The 23,244-nt window shown below is 38.5% G+C and overlaps 1 protein-coding gene across 3 annotated transcripts in view; it reads left to right on the forward strand.

The window, feature by feature from the left end:
* The window catches only part of ARHGAP29 (Rho GTPase activating protein 29), a 68,210-nt gene that overhangs the window by 31,571 nt on the left and 13,395 nt on the right, over positions 1-23,244 (forward strand). For all 3 annotated transcript variants that reach the window (XM_044432258.1, XM_044432259.1, XM_044432257.1), the window contains exons 3-14: positions 2,723-2,866; positions 8,674-8,770; positions 9,487-9,559; positions 11,124-11,187; positions 11,640-11,777; positions 12,045-12,109; positions 12,578-12,688; positions 12,792-12,872; positions 14,178-14,363; positions 14,594-14,731; positions 20,463-20,653; positions 23,061-23,221. In XM_044432258.1, the coding sequence (XP_044288193.1) occupies positions 2,723-2,866; positions 8,674-8,770; positions 9,487-9,559; positions 11,124-11,187; positions 11,640-11,777; positions 12,045-12,109; positions 12,578-12,688; positions 12,792-12,872; positions 14,178-14,363; positions 14,594-14,731; positions 20,463-20,653; positions 23,061-23,221 (1,449 nt within the window). The remainder of the gene's footprint in view (positions 1-2,722; positions 2,867-8,673; positions 8,771-9,486; positions 9,560-11,123; positions 11,188-11,639; positions 11,778-12,044; positions 12,110-12,577; positions 12,689-12,791; positions 12,873-14,177; positions 14,364-14,593; positions 14,732-20,462; positions 20,654-23,060; positions 23,222-23,244) is intronic.

A 23,244-nucleotide genomic window follows, 5' to 3' on the forward strand; every position in this document is an offset into this window, starting at 1 on the left:
TCCTTCTAGTCCAATATGTTTTTATTTATTTATTTATTTAGAGGGTTTTGTATGCCGTCCCCTTGCTATATAGCCTCGGGACGGCTCACACAAATAAATAAATATAATACAAATATAGTTAAAACCCAGAAACACCCTGGCTGCACAATTAAAACCTATAAATATTATACATTGTTAAAATATTGTTTGAATAAAAAGGTCTTAGCCTGGTGCTGAAAAACAAATAATGATGGCGCCAGGCGGACCTCTCTGGGGAGCGCATTCCACAGATGGGGCGCCAGTGCAGAGAAAGCCTTCCTCCGGGTACTTTGCTTCCTGATGTCTCTCACGGAGGGCTCCCAAAGGAGGGCCTCTGCTGCTGATCTCAGGGGGCGGGAAGGCAAATATGGAAGCAGGCGTTCCTTTAGGTATCCAGGTCCCAAGCCGTTAAGGGCTTTATAGGTGTTTACCAACACCTTGAATTGAGCCCAGACTTCGATGGGAAGTCAGTAAAGCTGGCAGAGGACTGGGGTTATATGAGAACCCATATATTCTATTCAGATGGTGCTCTATTTTGCACCATCTGAAGTATCTGGACTGTCTTCAAGGGCAACCCCACGTAGAGTGCGTTACAGAAATCCAACCCAGAAGTAATCAATGCATGTGTCACTGTCGCTAGGCAATCGTCCTCCAGGTAGGGACGCAGCTGATAGATTAGCCAAAGCTGATAGAAAGCGTTCCTCGTCACTGCCGTCACTTGAGCTTCCAAAGACAGCTCCGGGTCGAGGAGCACTCCCAAGGTGCAGACCCTGTCCTTTACAGGGAGTGCAACCCCATTCAGGACAAGATCCAAGTCACCTACCCAGGAGCTCGAACCTCCCACCAGCAGGACCTCCATCTTGTCTGGACTGAGTTTCAGTTTATTGGTCCTCATCCAGCCCATTACCTCGGCCAGGCACCGGTTCAGTATAGCCACTGCCTCACCTGGATTGGTTGAAAAAGAGAGGTAGAACTGGGTATCATCAGCGTACTGATGATTCCGCACCCCACACCTCCTGATGACCTCTCCCAGCGGTTTCATGTAGATATTAAATAGCAAGGGGGACAAAATGGAACCCTGCAGTACTCCATGGCATAGCTGCCATGGCGCAGAGCCAAAGTCCCCCAGCACCACCTTCTGGAATTGGCCGTCAAGGTAGGAGGGGAACTACTGCCAAACAGTGCTTCCTGCTCCCAGCCCCCTTAGCCTATCCAGAAGGATACCATGGTCGATGGTATCGGAAGCCGCTGAGAGGTCCAGGAGAACCAACAGGGATGCACTCCCCCTGCCTCTTTCCCTGCACAGGTCATCATACAGTGCGACCAAGGCAGATTCAGTACCATACACTGCTCTGAAGCCGGACTGAAATGGGTCCAGATAATCAGTCTCATCCAAGAGAGCTTGGAGTTGTCCCGCCACCACCCATTCCAACACCATGCCCAAGAACGGGATGTTGGCCACCGGTCTGTAATTGACGGCCATCTCTGGATCCAGGGATGCCTTCTTTAGGACTGGCCTGACCACTGCCTCCTTTAGAGGGGCAGGCACCCGGCCATCCGGCATTGATGACCTCCAGGATCCAGGCACCAATCCCGTGTTTGGCTTTGGACAGTAGCCACGACGGGCAAGGGTCCAGTAAACAGGTGCTGGTATGTACTTGTCCACGCACCTTGTCCACATCATCAGGCCGATATGTTCTAGTCCAATATGTTCTGTAATGACATTTCAGGGGACAAAGAAAAGCTAGAGGAAAAACTCAGTGCATAACTGAAATACTAGTTCAGAGATACTGAATAAAAAATAACATTGGCTTTCTTAATCAGGGTAATTTCGCTTTTGGAAGCCATTTTCAGCACAGCAGCTAAAACAAGATATACTGGTTGCTTACAGCACTGTGTCAATAGGAATTCCCTCTTAGTTGTCCTTTTGCTTAAAACTGTATTTTCTCTGATGACTACAAATGCAATTCAAACATAATTGGATATATTAAAACCCTATTGAGTGTGAGTAAAGAAATACTTGTCCTGAATTGCCTTGATTTCAGTAGTCTTTAACTGGGTTATATGTTAATAACTTGCTGAGCAATCCTACTTACCCAGACCTGGGGAGACAACTCAAGGTGAAGCACCTGCCACATCCATATCCCTGCTAACTCAGTGACTTGGGTGGAAAGTGGTGTGTGTTCATTTTTTAGGGTTTTTTTTTAAATTGCCCACATTTTGAAACCGATGGGAAGTATGCCACCTACATGGCTGGCACAGCTCTGAAGATATGTGAGGAAAAGAGTGCTGGCTGGGATCCTGAGGATCTATGGCCTCCCTCAAAATACCCCTGAAATGCTTGATTCTGCTGTAATCACCAACAGAAATAGCACAAAGCAAGTCAGCCATGGCAGTGGAACATTCTGCGACCACACTAGATAGGTCTCTGCTCCTGAGCAGCATCCTACAGCCCATTCCCAGCCATTCCCAAGAGCTTCACGTTTCTTCTTTAAGGATTTATTTATCCTCAGTTTGGAAATGTTGCAATACTTGTTCTTATACTTTTCAACATAGAACTAGATTATGCATTCAGAATAGATCTGATAAAGCCTTGCATATAACTGACAGTCATTAAAAATCCCTGATAGCAAAAGGGAAAAATTGTGGTACTTTGTGCAGATAATGTTTATACATACTAAATAGCTTAACTTTTCTCTTTCAGAAAATCAAGGTTGTCTGCATCATGTTGTTCATGAGCGTTTGGGTGAACTACTACGTGTGCTAAAGGCCATAATTAGCAAACACCAGAGTCTCAATTCAGTTGACATCCTAAGTGCCGCAGGAACAGTTATTGCAAAAGTGAAAGGTAAGGAAAAGGAGTGCATCTGATTTTTGCATCTGAATGTAAACCAGAAAGTATAATTAATTTGTGCTATACATCAAATAATGAAAATGGTGCTTTTGGCATTGCTGTTGTATTTTCTGCCGTAGACCCTCAAGTTTAAAAAAAGGAAATTATATAAAACCCTTTGCCACAGATTTCCTAAGTAATTTGGCCCTCTGTGTTCTTCAGCACAGATGCATGTCAGCTTATTTAATACTCTGTCGTTTATCAAAAGTCTCTGTGGAATTTTTCTTTTGTCACTGTAAGAATTTACCTAGCTTTTTTGTAGTAATAATAATAGTATTTAACATTTTTATAGTGTTTTCCCCTGGTGGCCAAGTTACTTTGTATATATTTTTCCCAGAAATCAAATAACTAATTATAAACCAGTATTATCCCTGTATTGCAGATTAGAAGTTGAGACATAGATAAGCGACCCAATACCTGAACTGAGTTTAAAACTAGGAACTTTACATTTCATTCTGTTAACATTCACAACAGCTTTTTTTACTGCAAAGTTTAGCTTCTTCACATGCATTCTCAGTGTAACTGTCAGCTTTTTAGTTCTCATATGCATACTCAGAAAAAAGAAATATTCAATATAAAAATGTATTTAGAGTTTAAAATATAAAGGACTGCTCTATTTGTGTTACATGCACCAGACGTTATTCAGTTTGTTTTTGATTTGTATGTACAATATTGATCTAGTTAGGTAGATTATTATTATTATTATAGATGTATAACCATTTTATTAGGTTTTTTAAAGGAACAGCTATTGCATAACTTTAGGTTCAGAGTAAGGAAGTAACAACACAAGGGCAAAACCTCTATGTTGTATAACTGAGTTGTGAACTTCTGAAGAATATTCCTGATTATCAACCATTTTTCAAGGATGCGATTTAATATGCATATACAAATATTCCCAGTTTGGCTAAATTTGATCTACACAACGGTAATTGGACTGGAGCGCACTCTCCAAATCTAATAAGACTGAAGAGAGTTGTTCTTTCAGAATAAATGCTGATGAAATGTATGAGTCCTGAGCTGCTTTTCAGTCAGATATCTGAGGCTAAGCTTTGCTTCTTTTGTTGCTTCAGAACCTAAAAGCCCGGGGGGCATGACAAAACTTATGGAGGATTGGACCAAAAACTTATCTAGTCTACCATTCTGTTCACACAGTAGCCAAATCAGATGCCTATGGGAAGTACCTAAGCAGGACATGTATGCAGTAAGACCCTTCTGCTCATGTTCCTCAGCAACTGGTATAAAGAGGCATATAGCCTTTGAGACTAGAGCTGATTGGAATGTAGCCATCAATAACCTTAGCTTTCATGAACTTTATCCTCTACCGACATTCACATTAGTTGCCATCTATATCTCATGGTAGTAAATGTCATGGTCTAACTTTTCATTTTGTGAAAAACTGCCTTGTATCTCTCCTGAATCTCCATCTTTAGCTTCATTGGATAATGCTGTGTTCTAGTGTTTCTCCACACGTCTTATGTGTTCTCTTACTCATTTTTTTTCTCAGCTAAACAGCCTTAAACACCATAACCTTTCTTCATAGTGAAACTTCTCAGTCATTTTGCCTTCCCTTTTCTGCATCTTTTCCAGCTCTACAATATTCTTTTTGACATATACTCTTCAGGATTTTGCATAGTATTCCAAATATAGTCACACCATAGATTTGTAGAATAACATTATGATAATAGCAATTTAATATTCAGTTCGTTTCCTAATACCTTTTTCATGCTGCTTTGATGAGTGCTGATTACATGGAAGATCATACATTTCCTCAAATGTGACTTCTAACTGTTCACCTGCCATCACTGTTGTGGACCAGGCGCAGGTCTTTCTGCTTTTTCATTGAGAATGCCGTGGTTTACGTTATACAGCTGCTTTTTATAGCAGTAGCTCTGGTGAAGAACCCAATATTCCAGGTAGTTCATGTATACACTTCTGCTTTTGTTGCCATCCATCCCTATTTTACTTACTTTGTTTCAGATCACTAAAGAGTCATAGCAAAAAGTCCTCTTTTGTGAGCCTTGCATCTGTACCATTAGATAATTCATATAGACTGCAGCTGGAATACTGTATCCTTTCATCCTTTCAGCCAAAATGCCATCATCTTGGAAAATGCAGAGGGAAACTCACAAGAAAGTACATAAGAACATAAGAAGAGTCTTGGTAGTTCAAACCAAGGGTCCATCTACTCTAGTAGTCAGTCAGGACAGTGTAATACGTCCCACAGCTTTCCCCATTGAAGCCCTCTGAATGGACAGAAGCACACATGGAAGATAATTTATGTTTTCATTTGGTTAAGTAAGTGTAAGTAGTAGTTGCAATATAAAAAATCAGTGTTCTGGGAGAATTGTGAACTAAATTGCAACTCCTGAGCACATTTACTTTGCAACATTGTCAGGAAGTGAATTGTTTCAAGAGACTGGTTTAAAGTCCAATGCTTCAAAATCACAAAACAAGATTTCAGTAAAGAAATTCATGCAGGGCTGTTGGTTAGCAGTGTGAGGTTTGTGGTTATTCCCAAATTGGTAATGCCAATCCCCTGCTGCTCCCTTCAGTATTCCCTTTTCAGTACATTCTACTTAAATCTGTTCTTTTCCTCCAAAATATCCTGTTAAACATTTTCAAAAGCAATTTTATATAATTAGGGGAAATGCAATAATTTTTAATACTTGGTGTAACACCTCCCTCCCAAACTATTAAGAAACCTCTAGAGTGTCAGCTAGGGAAAAATGAATTTGTTTTTCTAATAAGCAGTAATTATATTGTCTGTTGTCTTTGGCCTTGGAAAGAATACAATGTGATCTGGGAATGTATTTCACTGTACAATTTTAAACCTTTGTGTACTTATAGTTCAGTCAGAAGACTTGTTTCATAGGATGGTAGATGCCCCTTCTAAGCTGACATTGTTGGAAGTCCAAAGGTGGTGGTTTTGTTTGCTTTGTGGTTGGAACCATATGTTTATATTAATCCTTCCCATTTTCATTAAGTTATGTGTTTAGTTGAAAATGTAGCTGCATAGATAGTTGCCATTTCCAGACATGAAAACAGTACTGCTGCTTATTGTTGTCAGAGCTATTGTGTGCAGCCAGGATGTCCTGGGGAAAGACTGTTCAAAGCTGATGTTGAGTAATATCAGTGTAATGGCTGAAAGGAAGACTTTAGGAATCTTTGGGTGGATGTGTTTTGGAAAGTAGGTATTCTATACTTTATTTTTGGTATATATGACCCTTGTTTGTGTCGTGTTGGTCTATATAAAATATAAATGCACATAAATTGGAAAGAAAACTGCTTCTGGTATTTCCTATTACAATCATAGGGAGTCTGTCCTAAATATATTTACTGGAATTGAGTTCTGTTGAAATCACTAGCCTATATTTTGTTAAAAAATGTTTCATATAGAATGCCTATAGAAAACAAAGAATTGCTTCTAGATCAGGAAAGTGTTGTTGGTGTTGTTTTTTGCTGGTTGCCATTAGGATTTCATTAGAACACCAATGTTCAAAATGAACTATATAATCAATCTTTATTTCTATTTTCTTCCTTGCCTTCCTTCCTGCCTTTTCCCTCCACTTAATATTCTCAGTTAACCATTTGTCTAATCATTAACCTTGCATAAAAGTATTCTGCCTGGAAATAAATTTACAAACATCAAAATATACATTGAAATCGCCTCATGTGTTTGTTTGAAGACTGTAGTGATATGCAGCTACAATAGCTTTCGCTAGGAAGGGCATTGCTTTTTTATTGTATAGTATAAGCATGTGAACTGGGTCTAATAGAACTAAAGAAGTAGTTAATGATTTTTTTCCCATTCTGCACTGACTAATTTTGTTTTCTGAAAACTGCAGTGTGTTCAATACTGTTTATGACTGATCCAGTGTAAAAAAAAAATTAGGGTGACTACAAACACTGTAAACATTTAGATTTTAATGTTACAATCTGAAATTTAATAGAAATGGCTTGACTGAATTCTGAAGCATTAATGCAGAGAATACGTCTGTCTATTGTCACCCTTATTCATATAGTTTGGGCTCCTCCTAATCCTGCCATGGCATTATATAATGCTAGTGAGTTAATTTGTACCAGTTAACTTGGGGAAAAACTTTTCCTTTCATAAAGGAAATCTGCTGGAATATCCGGTTTACTATATACATTGCTTTCTTTATCTATTTGTGTTTAAACAACTGGCAGGAGGTTCTTTTTACATACTTAATATGATATCGTTTTAAATGCATTTATTTCTAATTAAGTGGCAGATTTCAAATGCTATCAAATCTCTGATTACATTAAACAATATGTATTTAAATATTGTATTGACAGTTTGGTGTTGAATTACTGTTGAATGTTAGTGGCTCACTTTGATAAGAAGTTACGGAAAGGTTGCAAAGATTATTTTAAATCAGATATCTGAAATACGGAGGGTCCATTTTTGGAAGAAGGGACGTTTTTGAATAGAAATTGGTGAAGGAGAGATCACTTAGAAATTGTGGAGACTAGAACCACTTTGGCCAGCCAGTTTCCAAAATCTCTAAGGACATTTTTCAAAACTATTCAAGGCAGAGAAGAGGCATAGAATTTGGCTGTTATATATCACCTAAAACCAGGACAGAAGAAGATACAGGTCTGCATGTATTTGCATGTGCTAATTTATATGTGTAGATACAAATGTAGACTATTACTAGAATTTAAATAGACATACTTACATTGCATCATAGCACTAAGGCTGACGCAGCCTATTGATCTGACAGAGATGGTATCAGAGATGCTTTCTCAGCCTTGAATCTGGTGAGGTTAGAAGGAAAAGTAGAAATTGAGCTCACTCTCCACCCTCTGTAGGCCTGAAGATTGGTTGCTATGTCCTGTTCTAGTTCCTAATGTAAGTTATGATAATACAACTGTGATAGCATACACATATCAAAATCACATTGTAAATTATGAGCAGTTAAAATTTAAATCCAGTTATGAAAAAAACCTTAGTTTATGTAAAACATGAACTTTATCATAGCCTACCTTTCTGTTGAATAATTTACTAAAAAGATCTTTGAGAAATGCTAAAATAGACAGTTTATATAAATGTTAACATAAGTTTTTCATATGTACTTTTCTTTCTTAGTGGCAACATTTTAACAAATACTAACTATAGAAGAGATGACAAATTTGTGGCTAGCTTTCCTGTATATGTCTTAAATTTTGGCCAAAAACACCTAGAGAGGTCCATGAGCCAGTATTTTGCCACTTTGGAAGAGGATTTTGGTTCTTATTCTTTCATACTGTTTATAATTTTGTGTCTGGAAAGTGTTACCATTGATAAATCTTTTTTGGATAAAGGAATCTATTTTGTTTGCCTTGCTTACAGAGCAACTCAGTTATGCTGAGTAATTTAAAGAGTTTCATAAGTGCTAAAACCTGTTTTAGTATTTAGTATTTTCATATAGGTTCATACTGATATGTTACTACTCCCAGAGGAAAACTCATGTTGTGTCAGTGCAGTCTAAAAGTTTAGGTAGCAAGGTCCAGAAATACTGAGACAGAGCTTCCTGGCATACCATGTTGAAAAAAATTCCTAGGAATTGCTGTCTGATTTAAAGATGTTCTAGACAATTAGCTACTCGAGATTCTCAAGCCACCAATTGGATAATTACTAACTCTTATTTATTATTTTAATAGGTATTATAAATAGACCTATTGTCTGCTTTGGGAGCAGTTTCATGGCATGTGAAAGTTTAGTCTGATAAATGTACAGGAGTCTTTGTTTTCTTTCTTAGCTGTGAACTTCAAAGAAGTAAATGAAGAAAATAAGCGAGAAGTATTAAGTGAAATATTCTCTTCTATTGATACATTGGCATTCACCTTTGGCAACATGTAAGTTTAAAAGGTTTAATAGTGTAATTTCTTTCCTACAGAACCCTACCTGAGCCACTGCTGAAACTTGACTCTCCCATATTCCATTCTTACTGCTCCTTGGTTGTCCTCGCCTGCCAGTCACATTTTGAGCCACTTATTATAGTTGATAATTTTATGATACTGAAAAGGGCATCTGTAAAGGTTTCATTCAGTGTACTCCTAGTTGCTTCTTGCAACTGCTTCTCCTCAGTCATTTTTATTAGTTCTTCCTTGTAATAATATCAGAGCTTTGCCTATTTTTCTCTAATAATTGTGAAGGTACCCTCTCCATTTTTAATAGGCTAACCATTGGATGGGGAATTGTGGGGCACCCCCCCCCCCACAAACACATTTTTAACTAGGTTTGGTTCAGCAATTAAGAATAGATACAAAACCTATCCTCTGCAGCTGCTTCTTGCATTACTTTTATCTCGGAGCTTTCTTCCTCTCACAAGGAACCCACAGTGTGACTTACATAGCTCCATTTTATCCTCACAACAACCCTGTGAAATAGGTTAGGTTGAGAGTGAGTGACTGGTCTAAAGTCACCTAGTGACCTTTTACAAACTTAGATTTTCTTAAACTAGACTAAATATGAATCATTCCCATATGGTTTTTTTATTTGAATGTTTGATATAGCTGTTCTTGTAGAAGAAGCCAGAGCATAACTTACTTTCTTCTGGTTCTCATTGCAGCGTTTCAGACTTCCTTATGGGAGATGTGGACAATAGCTCAACACTGGGTCTTCCTGTATCTCGGCAAAGTCAGGTCTGAGTAATATACTTTTGAAAATGTTAAATACATTTGTTTTTAGTGATATTGTTAAGCAGGTAACATTGCTTTTCTGAATATTCAGCAGGGTCAGTTGAGAAATGGGTTTATACAACCAACAATGATGTAAATGTTTGTAAGGGCCAAACTACTGTACTTTTCCTTGTTTGTTATGTTACCAAGTCATCTCCAACTTACGGTAATGCCCCACCCAAATGCCCTGTCCTTGACAGCCCTACTCAGTTCTTGAAAATTCAAGACTGTGGCTTCCTTTATGGAGTCAAACCATTTCATATTTCTCTTCTGTCTTCAAAATTTCCTAGCATTGTCTTCCACAGAGATTCCTGTCCTTTTATGCAAACAGGAAGTGGTTCACACATTGCTTGGACAAGGCACACATCCCCACAATTCATGGGTTTATTAATCCATGATTTGCCTCTGAATATTGTTGCTCCATCCAAAAAGAGCCAATAATATGTTGAATGTACACACTACAAGCAACAATGTCTCTGCATTGTCACCTTCAGGTCTCTAAAAATACTACCTTTCTCTAGCCAAAGCAGGTTTCTACTGTACTTGTAGGGGAGAAGCTAATCTTTTCACCTACTGTTACATTGAGAACTTCTTTGATTGATTAGAGGATTAATTCAACATCCATTTTGTACTGTAAGTTAAGATGATTAGGGCACTATGCAATAATTAGACTTTGTTTCCAGTGAAATAATAAAAGTGCATTCATATTTCATGCAAATTTACATAACTTTCCTTCAAGTTTGACTTCTATTATATTTGACAAGAACATATTATTTCCAGGGCAAATCTAATACATTAAAATGTATAATTATTCCTGTTGTTGATTGCTCTGTAGATTTTTTTTTTTTTTTTTTTTTCACAATTGCCTGTGAATCAAAATTTTTTGTATTTTTTTTTTTTTTTTTTATTTTTTTTTTTTTTTTTTTTTGCACAAGTGCCAGTGAATCACAAGTTTGTGAAAGTTGTCTAGTTTTGTACATTTACTGCTGAGTTTTAGGAGGGTATTAAGCTCTATGTTACTCTGTTGCACTGTAATGAACACTTCCACTTTTTTCTCAGTAACAGAGACAAATGGCCAGAATACCACTTTGCACAAGCCTGATATTATGCTTTTGGCATTGAAGAGCCACTTTTTGGGTTATTGAGCAAAGTCTAAAGTGTATTTGGGGTCATGCTTTGGCTATGCGTAAAGTCCATTCATAAATTAACCATTTTTTTCATTGGGAAAAAGTTGCTTCTTTTTGTTAAGTAACCAGTCCCATCAAAGCTTTAAAAGGCTGTTTGAAAATGTTTGACACATGTAAAGGTTTCTCTGTTATCTAAATTATCTTGGCCTCTTCAGCCATTGTAGATTTAAAAAGGGATTGAAGTTTTAAGGCAGGAGTGCATTCTGCTCCATTCTCTTGTTGTGTCAGAATGACTGATTTAAGTATGGGGGACAGGGGTGGGGGGGGAACCGTGTAGCATATCTTAAGTCTTTATATGTTTGTTTAGTTGATGCTAACAGTGGTAATTTATTTCATACTAGTCTTTTGAAAACCTTTCTGTGGATTCTGGGGGATCACTGCATGAAAAGGACGAACAAGGAACAGGTAAGCATTCTGAGTCTTGTTACTGTTTAAGGTTTATAGAGATCAAAATGTAATAAAATGTTAAATTACTACAAATATCATGCTTGAGCTAATCATAATATATTGAAGGAAAAATCATTGATATTTCAAAGTAGTTAAAGGGTGAAATAAATCCAACTGAAATCCCAAAATTTCTGTATAGTATAGAATGAACTTCAGCTATTCAAACAGATTTTGCTTCTTGTTAGGTCATTAATAGTAGAAAGTTTTATGAAGGCAAAATCATTTGGACCTTTAATTTCTATGGACCTTTAATTTGTTCGAAAAGCCCTGTCACTTCTGTTTAACATCATCCAGCATTAAAGAGAATCTCAAGATCAGAGCTACTTTAGTCTTCACAGTTGGCTGGCTTTGCTGTTGCTGTGTGGTCATGTCTAAAATTCACTTTTTTGCATTTGACACTTTATTTTCAGGGCATCTCAGAGCTGAAGAAATTGATAGTGTTCTCCTAAGAAATGATAATGGCATTGAATTGGCTCTATCCTACGCTAAAGCATGGTCAAAATATACGAAGGACATAGTTGCATGGGTAGAAAAAAAGCTTAACTTGGGTGAGTGGTTCTTTCTGGCACCTAATGAGCTTTGTCATGATGGAATTAAATCTCTTGTCAGGATTGTGCTACAGACTGTCAGTAATGTGATTTCTAAATTAGGAGCTGTTCACTGAAATGAATGGAACTATTGCCTATTTCCTGTGACTGAAAGATTGTAGCAAAATAGTATTTGCCTTAGTAAATGAAGATTACAGAGAAGTTTCTATTTTGTTTTAACACTCTCACTTACTTCACTTACTGTGTAAAACTGGTCTTTTCTTATAGAAATGGAGTGTGCTAAAAGCCTGGCAAAAATAGCAGAAACAACTAAGGCTGTTGTTGGATCCCAGGTGAGTGTTCAAATAATGGAAATGCACGAAAATCATTAACATGAAGGAAGCAACTATTTTTATTAATGCTAAACTCTAATGCTTGTTAATGCTAAAGTGTTTCTGCTGTTTTCTTATTATTTTGAATTAGATTAAGTTAGAACTAGATTAAATTCTCTGAAAACTGCTTTGATTCAGGGTAATATTTCAATACAAGAAAGTAACAAACTATCAGCAGCCTTCTTAGAAATAGTAAATAGTGTTATGTTATATAATTGTGTTGCATTATCAAGTACTATTCTGCCTAAGCCTGTATTATTAATAGAAGGAAGGTTAGTTAAAGGTGTTAAGTAGCATTACAACTTAATTTGACATGTATATATTTTAACGTACTACTTCACTTAAATCAGTGGGGGGTAAGATTTTGATAAGTTGAATATTGTAATCATGTGGCAACTTACTAGTTTACATGTCTTGCTTGCATTGTAGGATTACATGCCATTCCAGTCAATATTCGTAAATGCATTCCAGAATGACATAGAGAGCAGTCATCTGTGGCAACAAACAGCAGCAGCTCTCCAAAGTAATAAATTTGTTCAGGTAAACCAAAAATATAGAAACATTTTTAGACACACAGGTTGTAGACGGATAAATTTTAAACATTTACATTTTGTTTCACAATGACTGGATTTCTCTTATTTAGCCACTCCTTGGAAGAAAAAGTGAATTGGATAAACAAAGGAAGGAGATAAAGGATCTTTGGCAACGAGAACAAAAGAAAATGGTTGGTGCATATTATGTGTGTTGTCTAGTGATCAAGAATTCTAAGCAGCCTGATAAACTTGCCTATGAAGCATTTCTAATGAGCTTGCTGAATGCACTAGTAATTTTTAGTTAACTAATTTATTGGAAAAATTCACATGTTTATAACAAAACTGTACCTATTCCCTTTTCCCTTCATGGCATAGTAGTCATTTCGTTACCCTTCGCATACTCCGGGGTCCTGGATAAACTTTTGGGAATTTGAGAAACTTTTTAAGGTGCCAGCACAACATGGCTTCCACAGCAGTTGTGACTTGTTCCAGAATGGCTGCATTTTTGTCCTGGCTAGTGGGTGGTGAACTGAAGAGATGGAAGAGTGAAAAATAGAAATTAAGATGGGTAGAAGGGAGAAAAAGAGCATGGCTAAAGGCTAGGAAAGAAGCAAAACAGAAGGCTGCCGGCAGGGAAGTGAGATAAATAGTGAAGTTGGGGGAGAGAAATAATAAAGTTAGAGTCAGTGGGGAGAGAGAAAAAGGGAAAAGGTTTGCACAGACAGAAGAAAATTAGGCAGATCCAGAGAAGTCTTTCCTTCTGTCTGCCTACTGGCAACTGTCTGCAGCAGATGTAAGAACACAAAGAAGAATTGGGTCCCCTAATGTTTTTCCAGGGTTGTAATAAAAATAGATTTTTGAGGTGGGCAAGGAATGGAGAGCTTCATGAATGCTGTTGGAGATCACTGTGGGTGTTATGATCCCTACAGGTGCTTCACTGGGAACTCCTGCAATACATCATTAATATCAGTTACAAGATGAGGTTGAAACTGAAAATATGACAATATTCTTGCTTGCTTATTTATTTATTTATAGAATTTGTATGGCATCAAATTACTAACATCTCTGGACGGCTAACAGCATAAATAAATTGATGACCCACTCTGGCTGCAATTAATAAAATACAATAATAAAATTCAATATTAAAACTTATTAAAATATTGATTAAATAAAAAGGTCTTAACCTGGCACCGAAAAACATATAACGATGGCGCCAGGCGGACCTCTCTGGGGGGAGTGCATCCATAGTTGGGGCGCCACCACAGAGAAGTCCCTCCTCCAGGTACTCTGTCTCCTAACATCTTTCACAGATGGTTCCCGGAGGAGGGCTTCTGTTGCCGATCTCAGGAGACGGGAGGGCAAATAGGAAAAAAGGTGTTCCTTTAGGTATCCTGGTTCCCAGCTGTTTAGGGCTTTATAGGTAATAACCTATATTAATGTATTGTATTACAATATGGACATGTTAAAATAAAGATATTTACTTTTGGAATGAACAGCAAGAACTGGAATCAACTGCTAAAAAGGCAAAGATATTATATATTCAACGGCAAGATGAATATGAAAAAGCAAAATCATCAACTGTTCGTGCTGAGGAGGACCATCTGACTTCTAATGGGAGTATTAATAAAGATGTTAGCAAACTAGAGAAGAAACGAAAACTGGAAGAGGAGGCTCTGCAAAAAGTAAGAGTACTGCTTTTAGATATATCAGCAAACAGAGAAAATCTTACCCTAGTTCTCACAGAGATTTGTTGTCTAGGACATTTTGACTTGTCTTCATTACCTTAGTCATATGCTTTAGGAAGTCCTTTTTAGTAAGGGCTACTTAACGCTGTGAGTTCTTCTAAAGAGAGGCTCTTTTTAATAGAAAATGTTTCCTCTACCACTTATTTTCTAATGTTTTATTTTTGCAGGCTGAAGAAGCCAATGAACATTTCAAAGCCAGCATGGCTGATGTTGAAGAAAAGCGAAATGATCTAGAAAATTTCAAAAGTGATATCCTAACACAGCTGCGGGAACTTGTTTATCAGTGTGATCTCACACTTAAAGCTGTAAGAATGTGTGCTTTAATCTGTTCTAGGCTAACAGAAAGCTACTCTTTAATAACTGTTAAGGTTGGATTACCATACAGTTGTGATGACTACTTGATACAGTAACTGCCAAAACCAGTAACTGCCAAAGTAGATTGAATAGGGCTATCATAGTTGGTTGTATCCAATCTTAATTTAGCATAATTTATCCCATTTCAGTAGGTCTGCTTTAAGTAGAGCTAACCCTGGATGCAACCCATTGATTCGGTCAGATAAACTTTCAAACCATAGTTTAGTGCAGGAGTGGCCAGACCTGCTCAACTAAAGAGCCCCTTATGTTACATGCCAGCTATATGTGAGCTGCAAGCCAGTAACCATAGGCAGAGGTAGCAACCAAGTGGCAAGCCACAAAATAAAGTCAGAGCATCATGAAGCTTGCAAGCTTCGGTTTAGCTACCCCGGCATAGTGGATCATAAAAAGCTATAGACTTCTGCACTCCCTCTTTTCTTACTTAATTCCTTCTAGCACTAACCATAGCATGTCGTGACATTTGAATTGGCCTATTGAGATTAGATTTTGCTCTCCAAATAAAGATTAGAAAGTTTCTTCAAAACAGGCTTTGAGTTTCTGATTTGGATGACAACCCCTTGATATGACAAAGCCTTTAAAGATATGGTTCTGCTAGAGGAGAGTTAAAGGGAAACTGTGCAAGGAAGGGGAGACCGAACAGAAATTCCTTGTTCATCCTTTGCAGGTTTGGAGAACTGTGTAAATAGTACCTGTTGGATTGTTTTTGCTTGTGACTTTAACCCCAAGTTCCCTGTTATACCTGTGCATGGAACTGTGTGTGTGTGTGGGGGGGGGGGGGGGTTGAAGGTTGAACAAGTCAAATTCAAACCATCATTTGAGATCAAACCTAAATTTAAACCAGCCATGACTATGTTAAGTTTAAAATTAGAAGTAGAACTTCCTATCTCTTCCTCATATGTGAAAGATGAGGGAATAGAAGAGTGCAAAAGTCTGGAGGCTGCAGCAGCTTGTTCAATGGGAAACCTGAGGAGTTTCTCTGTTTAGCCCCAATGTCCATAAAAACAACTCAGTTAATGACATTATAATGCAAATATGTATACCAAAAGTAATCTGCACTGTCTAGTCAATAAACCTTTATGTAAAAAGAATTGCATGTTCTTCTCAGTGGGCTCAGTACATCACAGATAGGAGCTCTGCTCCCACATGGAATCTATTGTTGAGAAGATTCCATAGAGAAGCATTTATTTGGGCAGGAGCCCCTCGCCTTCCTATTCAATGTATACATGGAAGGGGCTCCCAGCCATTCACTCTGATCCTTCTCATTGTGCTTAGAGCAGGAAGCACTTTTCTCTCTCCATACCTGAGAATCTTAGCTTTCTTTTTTCTCTATCCTCATATAAAATTTTACCCTATTTTTTAAAAAAAATATTTGCACCTTCTCTGAAAACCCAAATCTCATTCCTTCTTCCTATCTTTAAAGGTACATTTTAGAAAGTGTGTTCACTGTAGGAATAAGCTCCCCCAATGGACAGACACTCCCTTTGCCTCTGTTGCTTGGGTAAGAGACATAGAGTTAACACTTGCCCACATTGCCAGGCCTTCTCTAAGGAAGTCTGGAGAAACAGAGCAGACCGCCTCAGGGCCAAACACTGGAATGGGACTCTGCAGTGCACCAACAAATGGAGTGCAAGCAGCTAGCCTCAGCTCATGCAATGTGACTTAGCCTCTCCTCAGCTGCAGCAAAAGTACCAACAGAGTCCACCATGCCAACACCTAACCAATCTCTGGAGGACTGTGCAGCCAGGAAGATCGTCCAATGAGTGAAAAAGATGGAGACTGCTACCAAAGCATAACAAAGGTGCCATTCTAGCCCCTGCCAAACATGATCCCAGAGGAGCCGGAACTGATGGTACTGACACAAGACCTGGTCCTGGCAACATGAGTCTCTGAAGAGAAGGGACACTGGTCCCCAACCCAATTTCTGTCTGAGGCATCAATATTGCACTGATCCATGCATGCCTCCCTGAGACTAACACTGCCACCATAAGACCTGCAAAGGCATCAAGACAGATCCCACACCCCACTGCTGGAATGGGAGTGTACCTCTGGTTGCTCACCAGCCTCACTCAATATTAAGGCACAGGCCCCCACTTTGCCTCCCCACCACAGTGTTCTCCTCAACATCACCTGCATGGGGACCTGATACCAACCAGATGCTCATGGATGCAATCCACAATACCACCAGTCACAGGAGCCTCGAGACCAAGACCACCATCACTTCCATCAGACTCTGAGAACTATGTCTCTGACTCAGAATCCTTAGTATCGTTCGCTCCTCTGCTTTCTCAGCAGATGTTGCTGTTGCCACCCAAGAAGATGGGCAAGTTCTTCAAACAGATCCCTAGGATAGCAGACTCCTTCAAACTTGAACAACTATTGAATAGAGTCATGAACCCCTTCTTTGATGTCATCCATACAGAAGACTCAGCATTGGCGGTGATACCAGTCTGATCCACACTGCTGCAAAAATCCAGCAGTCATGGAAGGTCCTTTCTGCAGAACATTGAGTTCGACACCCTCCCAGTACTCGGTGTCCCAGATACTAATAGAAGTCATTGAGAAGGTTCCCCAGTCAGATCTCCTCCAAGATTTCTGCTCTTCAAAGTACTGAAGTGGGACAGAAGGCTTAGACTGATTCTAGACCCTCAGAGGCATCAATTCATTGCATTGGAGGAGACTGATTTGCCTCAGTCAACCTGAAAGATGCTTACTTCCACATCACAATAGGTCACAGTTATAGACACTTCCTGTACTTCCAGATTGGAGATGAGATTCCAATTCCATTCAAATACTCCATACTCTCCTTTGGCCTGTCAGCTGCCCCCAGGGTCTTCCCTAAATGCATGGCGGTGCTTTGCTCACACATCTCGAAAGAGCGCAAGTCTTCTATTTACCTCAGTGATATCTGTATCTAATATCTCTAATACCTAATATCTCTGCCTAAGATAGACCTGCTCTACTCCAGCCTGCAACCTGCACTCTCCTGGAGACCCCATACAAATTTTGAAAAAACAATTATCTTCCCCCCCTCTCCATCCTCTTCATTAGGGCCTGCCTCAACCCACTTTCAGCAAAAGTTTGCCTGCTGTCATCCAGAGCATCCACCTTAATCAAGATGGCTGCCAATCCTGGCACTCAACTAACCACCATGGCCCAGCAAATACAAATATTGCTCACACTAATGGCTGCAACAGTGGCAGTGGTCCCTTCTCAAGGCAAACAATACAGCCCATACAATTATGGTTTATCCACTCTTTCCACACATTGCAGGACCCACCTAGTTATCCTTCCATCCATCAGGAAGAACATGTGCTGGTGCCACCTAGCAGCAGACATCAACTTCACACCCCCAGAACTGTTGATCACCATTGCCACCAGTGCCTCCTTGTTGGGATGGGGAACATATTGTGGTGAACTGGGAACCCAGAGCCAGCAAGAAACTCAGAAGTAAATCAGTTTCTTAGAGATGATAGCCATCCACAAAGTCCTGACTACTTTCAGACATCCCTACACAGGCATCTTACCTGGATAGCTATGGACAACACCACTGAGGTATTCCACCTCAACAAAGAGGGTACCACATGGTCTATCACACTGACTGGCCATCAGAATCTGGAACTAGTGCAACAGCCAAAGGTATCACCCTCATGACTATCTGCATTGCAGGTACCCTCAGTTGCATGCCCTCCATGAACACAAGTGCCAGCTAAGTGCCAATGCTCTATATGAAATCTTTGACGTATGAGAAACACCCACAGTATTTGCCACAGCGAACAACGCAGCGTGCCAGAACCGCTTTTCCCAGGCAGGGCAGGAGACTGGCTCCCTGGGAGATGTATTTCTCTTCAAATTGTTGGGAACAATATTTTGCCTCTTCTGCCTAATTACAAGGGTGCTCACAAAGATCAGGAAAGATAAGATTGACTGCATCCTTGGCACCCCTTGGTGGCTGAAACATTGGAAGGAATGGGCAAGAGCTGCTCCCATATATACGTGGAACAGGACGTAGTGGGCTCCTGCCCAGATAAATGGTTAGCTGCAGAGTTTTCCCAACAACAGACCCCATGCAGACTTGGAGCCATGTGAATGCACAGATGACCACTTGAAGAGTGATAGAGGGAAGCAACTTGCTCTTTCAATTACGGAGGAACAGCAAGCTGTTCATGACAGACAGTATCCGTCTTTTGTCCACATTGAAGGCAAAAAGTTCAGAGTGGTTATACTGATTTAGAGTATGAATTGCTAGTTATGAGGATAGCCTTAGATGGATCTATTTTATTTAGTTGCGAGCTATTTGCTTTGGACAAGAAATGTTACCATGTTCCATGTTACGTTTGGAGATATATGTTGAACCTTCACATATTGAAGGTGAAATTTACATCTCAGTAAACACAGATGCAGTAATGGACAAAGAAGTTTACATTGACTTGTTCTGCAGCCCTTGAAAATAGAAAAGTGTTCCATCCTAGAGAGCATCTTGCCTCTTGTTTGGGAAAAAATACTGCTACCCTTGGAAATAAGCATGTAGAAGAGTGCAAATGCCATGCTGAATCAGTTGCAGAATCTGCCCAAATGCATTACTGTTCTTTAGCCCCTGAGTATTTTTTTAATTCACCTAGTATTTTAATGTTTAAAAGATTTTAATTATGTTTTAATTAAGTCATGGCTGTTAGTCTTATTATTGTTTGGGGTACTTGAGATCTTTTATACTGTTGTATTTATTGAATTTATTTGGAATGACCTTTACTACTGAAATATTTCAATGCTTCAACTTTTTAAATATAGAAAAGTTATGGATCAGCTTCCATTCTAACCCACTAAATATCCCAAATAAATAAATAAATATTATGTATGGGCAACTTAACCGCACATTGAATGGAAGCTGATCCATAACTTTTCTATATTTAAAAAGTCGGAGCATTGAAATGTTTCAGTAGTAAAGGTCATTCCAGCTTATTATAAATATATCAAGCTGCTGCATACTCACTTCAAATATTGGCAATTCACAATTTCTAAAGTATAAGATCTAGTTTCTACAGCATTTCTGCATCTGCTGTTTTAGTCCAACTGCTTAACATATGTTTTTATAGAATATTTACTTGTATCCAAACCTGCTATTCTCTGAGTGGAAGTTGTTTCAGCTTAAGCAATGGGCCCATACACCAATTTCTACCAATTGCTCCTCTCATTACAGCTCACTGTGTCACCACCCACACCTCAGTCTTCCAACCCTTAAATGTGTGTTTTGTGGGGTATAAAGGGAGCAATAAAGAGGGAACTAGAATGATTCATGTGAACATAATTCCATGTTCCTTTGAATCTTAACTAATACCACAAATGACAATCAGAATTCACAACTCCTCCTTCCCTACCCACCGTTCCCACAAAATAGACTACCATAAAGATAATACGTATTTCATCGATATGCTTTCCCAAATCATTACTGATAAATGTGTTTACATAGGTGTACACATCATTTAACAAAATTTGAGCAATTTATGACTGACAGTAGCTGTAAATGTGATTAAAAACATGCAGTTTGGTTTGATTTTGAATTCCTGTTTAGATGAGTTGTGAAGGATTTTTAAGTGTTTAGAGATGCAAGGAGAATTATCTAAAGCTTAAAATATTCTTGGAATATCTTAACTTTCTTTCATACAGGCAACAGTTAACCTGTTCCAGATGCAACATGCCCAGGTTGTATCACTACCAGTTAACTGTCAGTCCCTCTGTGAGAGTGCCAAGCTGTATGATCCAGGCCAGAAGTTCTCTGAATTTGTGAAGACTTTGCCAAAAGATGATGTTCCCATTGAATCTGGTTCCTTTGAAATGCAGAGCTCCCAGATTGGAGGGTGAGAACTCAGATACAATCTTTGCTTATTTGACAGTAAATATGAACAAAATGCCAGTGGAATGTAGAAAGTAGAAAACAAAAGAAAAAGAACTTGGCGTGTTAATAAGTTAGATATTGCTGAAGTATTGGTGGGATGCCCAGTAAATAGTGAGATAATGAATGGAAATGGGACATAAAGACAGGTGAGCTTGCATATAAAGAGCCAAGTTACGAATTTTAGTAAAAATATAAACACATTATTTCAGTTATTATTCAAGTTAGATATTCAAGCAGTAGCTGAAGTGCTGTACTTTTCCATGAACATTCTTTGTCTTATGCATAGAAATAATTATAGTGATACATTAGGTTCTATGAATACAGGCGATATATACACTCAAGTCTTCTTTTTACCTGCTGCTCCTGATCAGATGAATTTATCTTGTCTGGCCATTCTTCTAGCTTTTTCCTCCCTTCCTCAAATGCCTGTCTCTTTCTTCTGAAGAAGCCCCTCTCGTTTTCCTAGGTCTTTGTTTATTTTTCTGCTTTTTTCCTAAGATCTTCTGCCTCCCCCTGTTTAGGCCTGTTTAGTCAATCACCACTAGAAGCATTTCTGTGGCAGATAGAGATGTAAGCTAGTAACTGCTAGATGGCCTTTTTAGGAGCAGAGACAGCCACTGTCAAAATCTTCAACATGCTAACAGCACAAAATCTAAAATGAATTAAATCCACTGTCTCAGATAGGGAACTTGAAGTGAATGACATGATTGGTGCTAAACCAGAGTCACTGAAACAAAGGTGAGGTATCAATGAGTATTCCAAGGAATACAAAAGTATCAAGATGTTCTACAGAAACAAAAAACTCAGTGAGGAATGTGCATGGCCAGTATTTGTAAGACCCTGAGTGCCAGCTTCAGGGAAAAAATGGAAAATTGAGATGGGTGCTTGCAGTGGCCTCTTTGAATCCCCTAAAGTTTATGAGATCCTGGCTGGAACTCTGCACAGGAGCACTTGTTTTGGGGAATTGCAAGACCCAGAACATTTTGTTGTAAGTCCCATTTGTTTAGGCAGGTGTCTTTTGCCCAGGGCCCATTCAGGTGAAGATGATTGTTCTCCTGTTTGCCTTCATTCCTGACAGAAGCATATCGATAGGCATTAATGATGCTTTTGGTAGTGCAATTGCTTCTCTGTTATAGTTCTTATGAGGAAGAGACTTGACATGGACCTCTTCAGGTAAAAGGTTACAAAAGAGTAATACCTGGTTATTAACCTCTTTTTCTCTAAATATCCCAACATTATGCCTTAAGACTGGCTAATCATTTGGAAGAAGTAGGTAGATAGTGTGGAGTTTTTCCAAATCATTTTCTGTCCATTAGCACTTATCTAGCATTATAATTTGGCACAAGTGGCAATTGTAGCAAAATATTGCAGTGAAATTCTTAAGGTCAAGTAATAGCAATTCATACTCCTCCCCTCCAAATTTTCCAGCTCCGTTCATTATTCATTAATCAGCAGTCTGTGTCCAGCAAGTGCACTGAGTTCTCATTGGGCTGTTTTGCTAGCACTTGAAGAATTGAGATCACTGGTATATATAGTACATGATGAAAACAGAAGTTCATCCTTCCTTGAGAAAGGAGGATGCAGGCTTTCAGATTTTATAAGACTCCTCTAGAATGAGAGGAAATTTGAAGTAGCTTATAATGAAGAATATGACTGAATTATTGTTTAACCATTCATTCCTGTCCACCAAATTTCCAAAATTGGATGAGGTATTACCATGTGTTGATACATCCTGTTCCTTCAAATTACAGTTTTGGCAGTGAGAGTACAACTCCTTAATATATCTCAACATAAAATTTATTTTCATAATCAAGTAGGGGCAGGAGCCATGAAATACTGACTGTTTTGTAGCCGTACTCTTCTCATATTTATTAACCGAGTGAATAGATACAGTAAAAACAAGTTAGGCGAGCACAAATGAGCATGCTGTGCCTTCCAGTGATGATATAAAACTACACGGGGAACCAAAAGTAAATAAGGCAGTATAAACACTCTGGAGTTAATTGCAACATAACCATGTCTTTGATAAAATGGCAGAGCACTTAAGACTGTCACAGAATTATTGTACCATAATTCAACAATGGCATCTAGGTTTTATTATATTTAAATAATTTGATCTGCAAAGTGTGTTTAACTTATTTATTAAATTTCTGTTCCACCTTTCCATGCTTAGGTGTCTAACAATATTAATATAAAATAAAATGCAGGATTATAAACAAAAATAGATATAAGTCACAGAACTGAGTGTAGCTAACTAATAAGTGTATTTATATTTATAGTTGTCATGTCTTCATGGGAAATGCAAGTCATACTTTATTTTTTAATTGAATACATTCATTTTCCAAAAGATTGCTATTTTCAATTGCCAGGGTTAATAAACGATCAAACAATATCCATACATCACAAGGAAACTTATCTCAGTGTTCAGGAGAATTTCCTACTCCATCCCTAGAAGATATTGTAAGTCCATCCTGCCAACGCTCTCAAAAGATTGGAGAAAAACGGTCTTCAAGCAGCACAGATATCTCAGGTAAGAAACCTTGAATTTAAATC

Source organism: Varanus komodoensis, unplaced genomic scaffold, assembly GCF_004798865.1.
Source record: "Varanus komodoensis strain SLA01 unplaced genomic scaffold, ASM479886v1 scaffold24, whole genome shotgun sequence".
NCBI classification, from domain to species: Eukaryota; Metazoa; Chordata; class Lepidosauria; order Squamata; family Varanidae; genus Varanus; species Varanus komodoensis.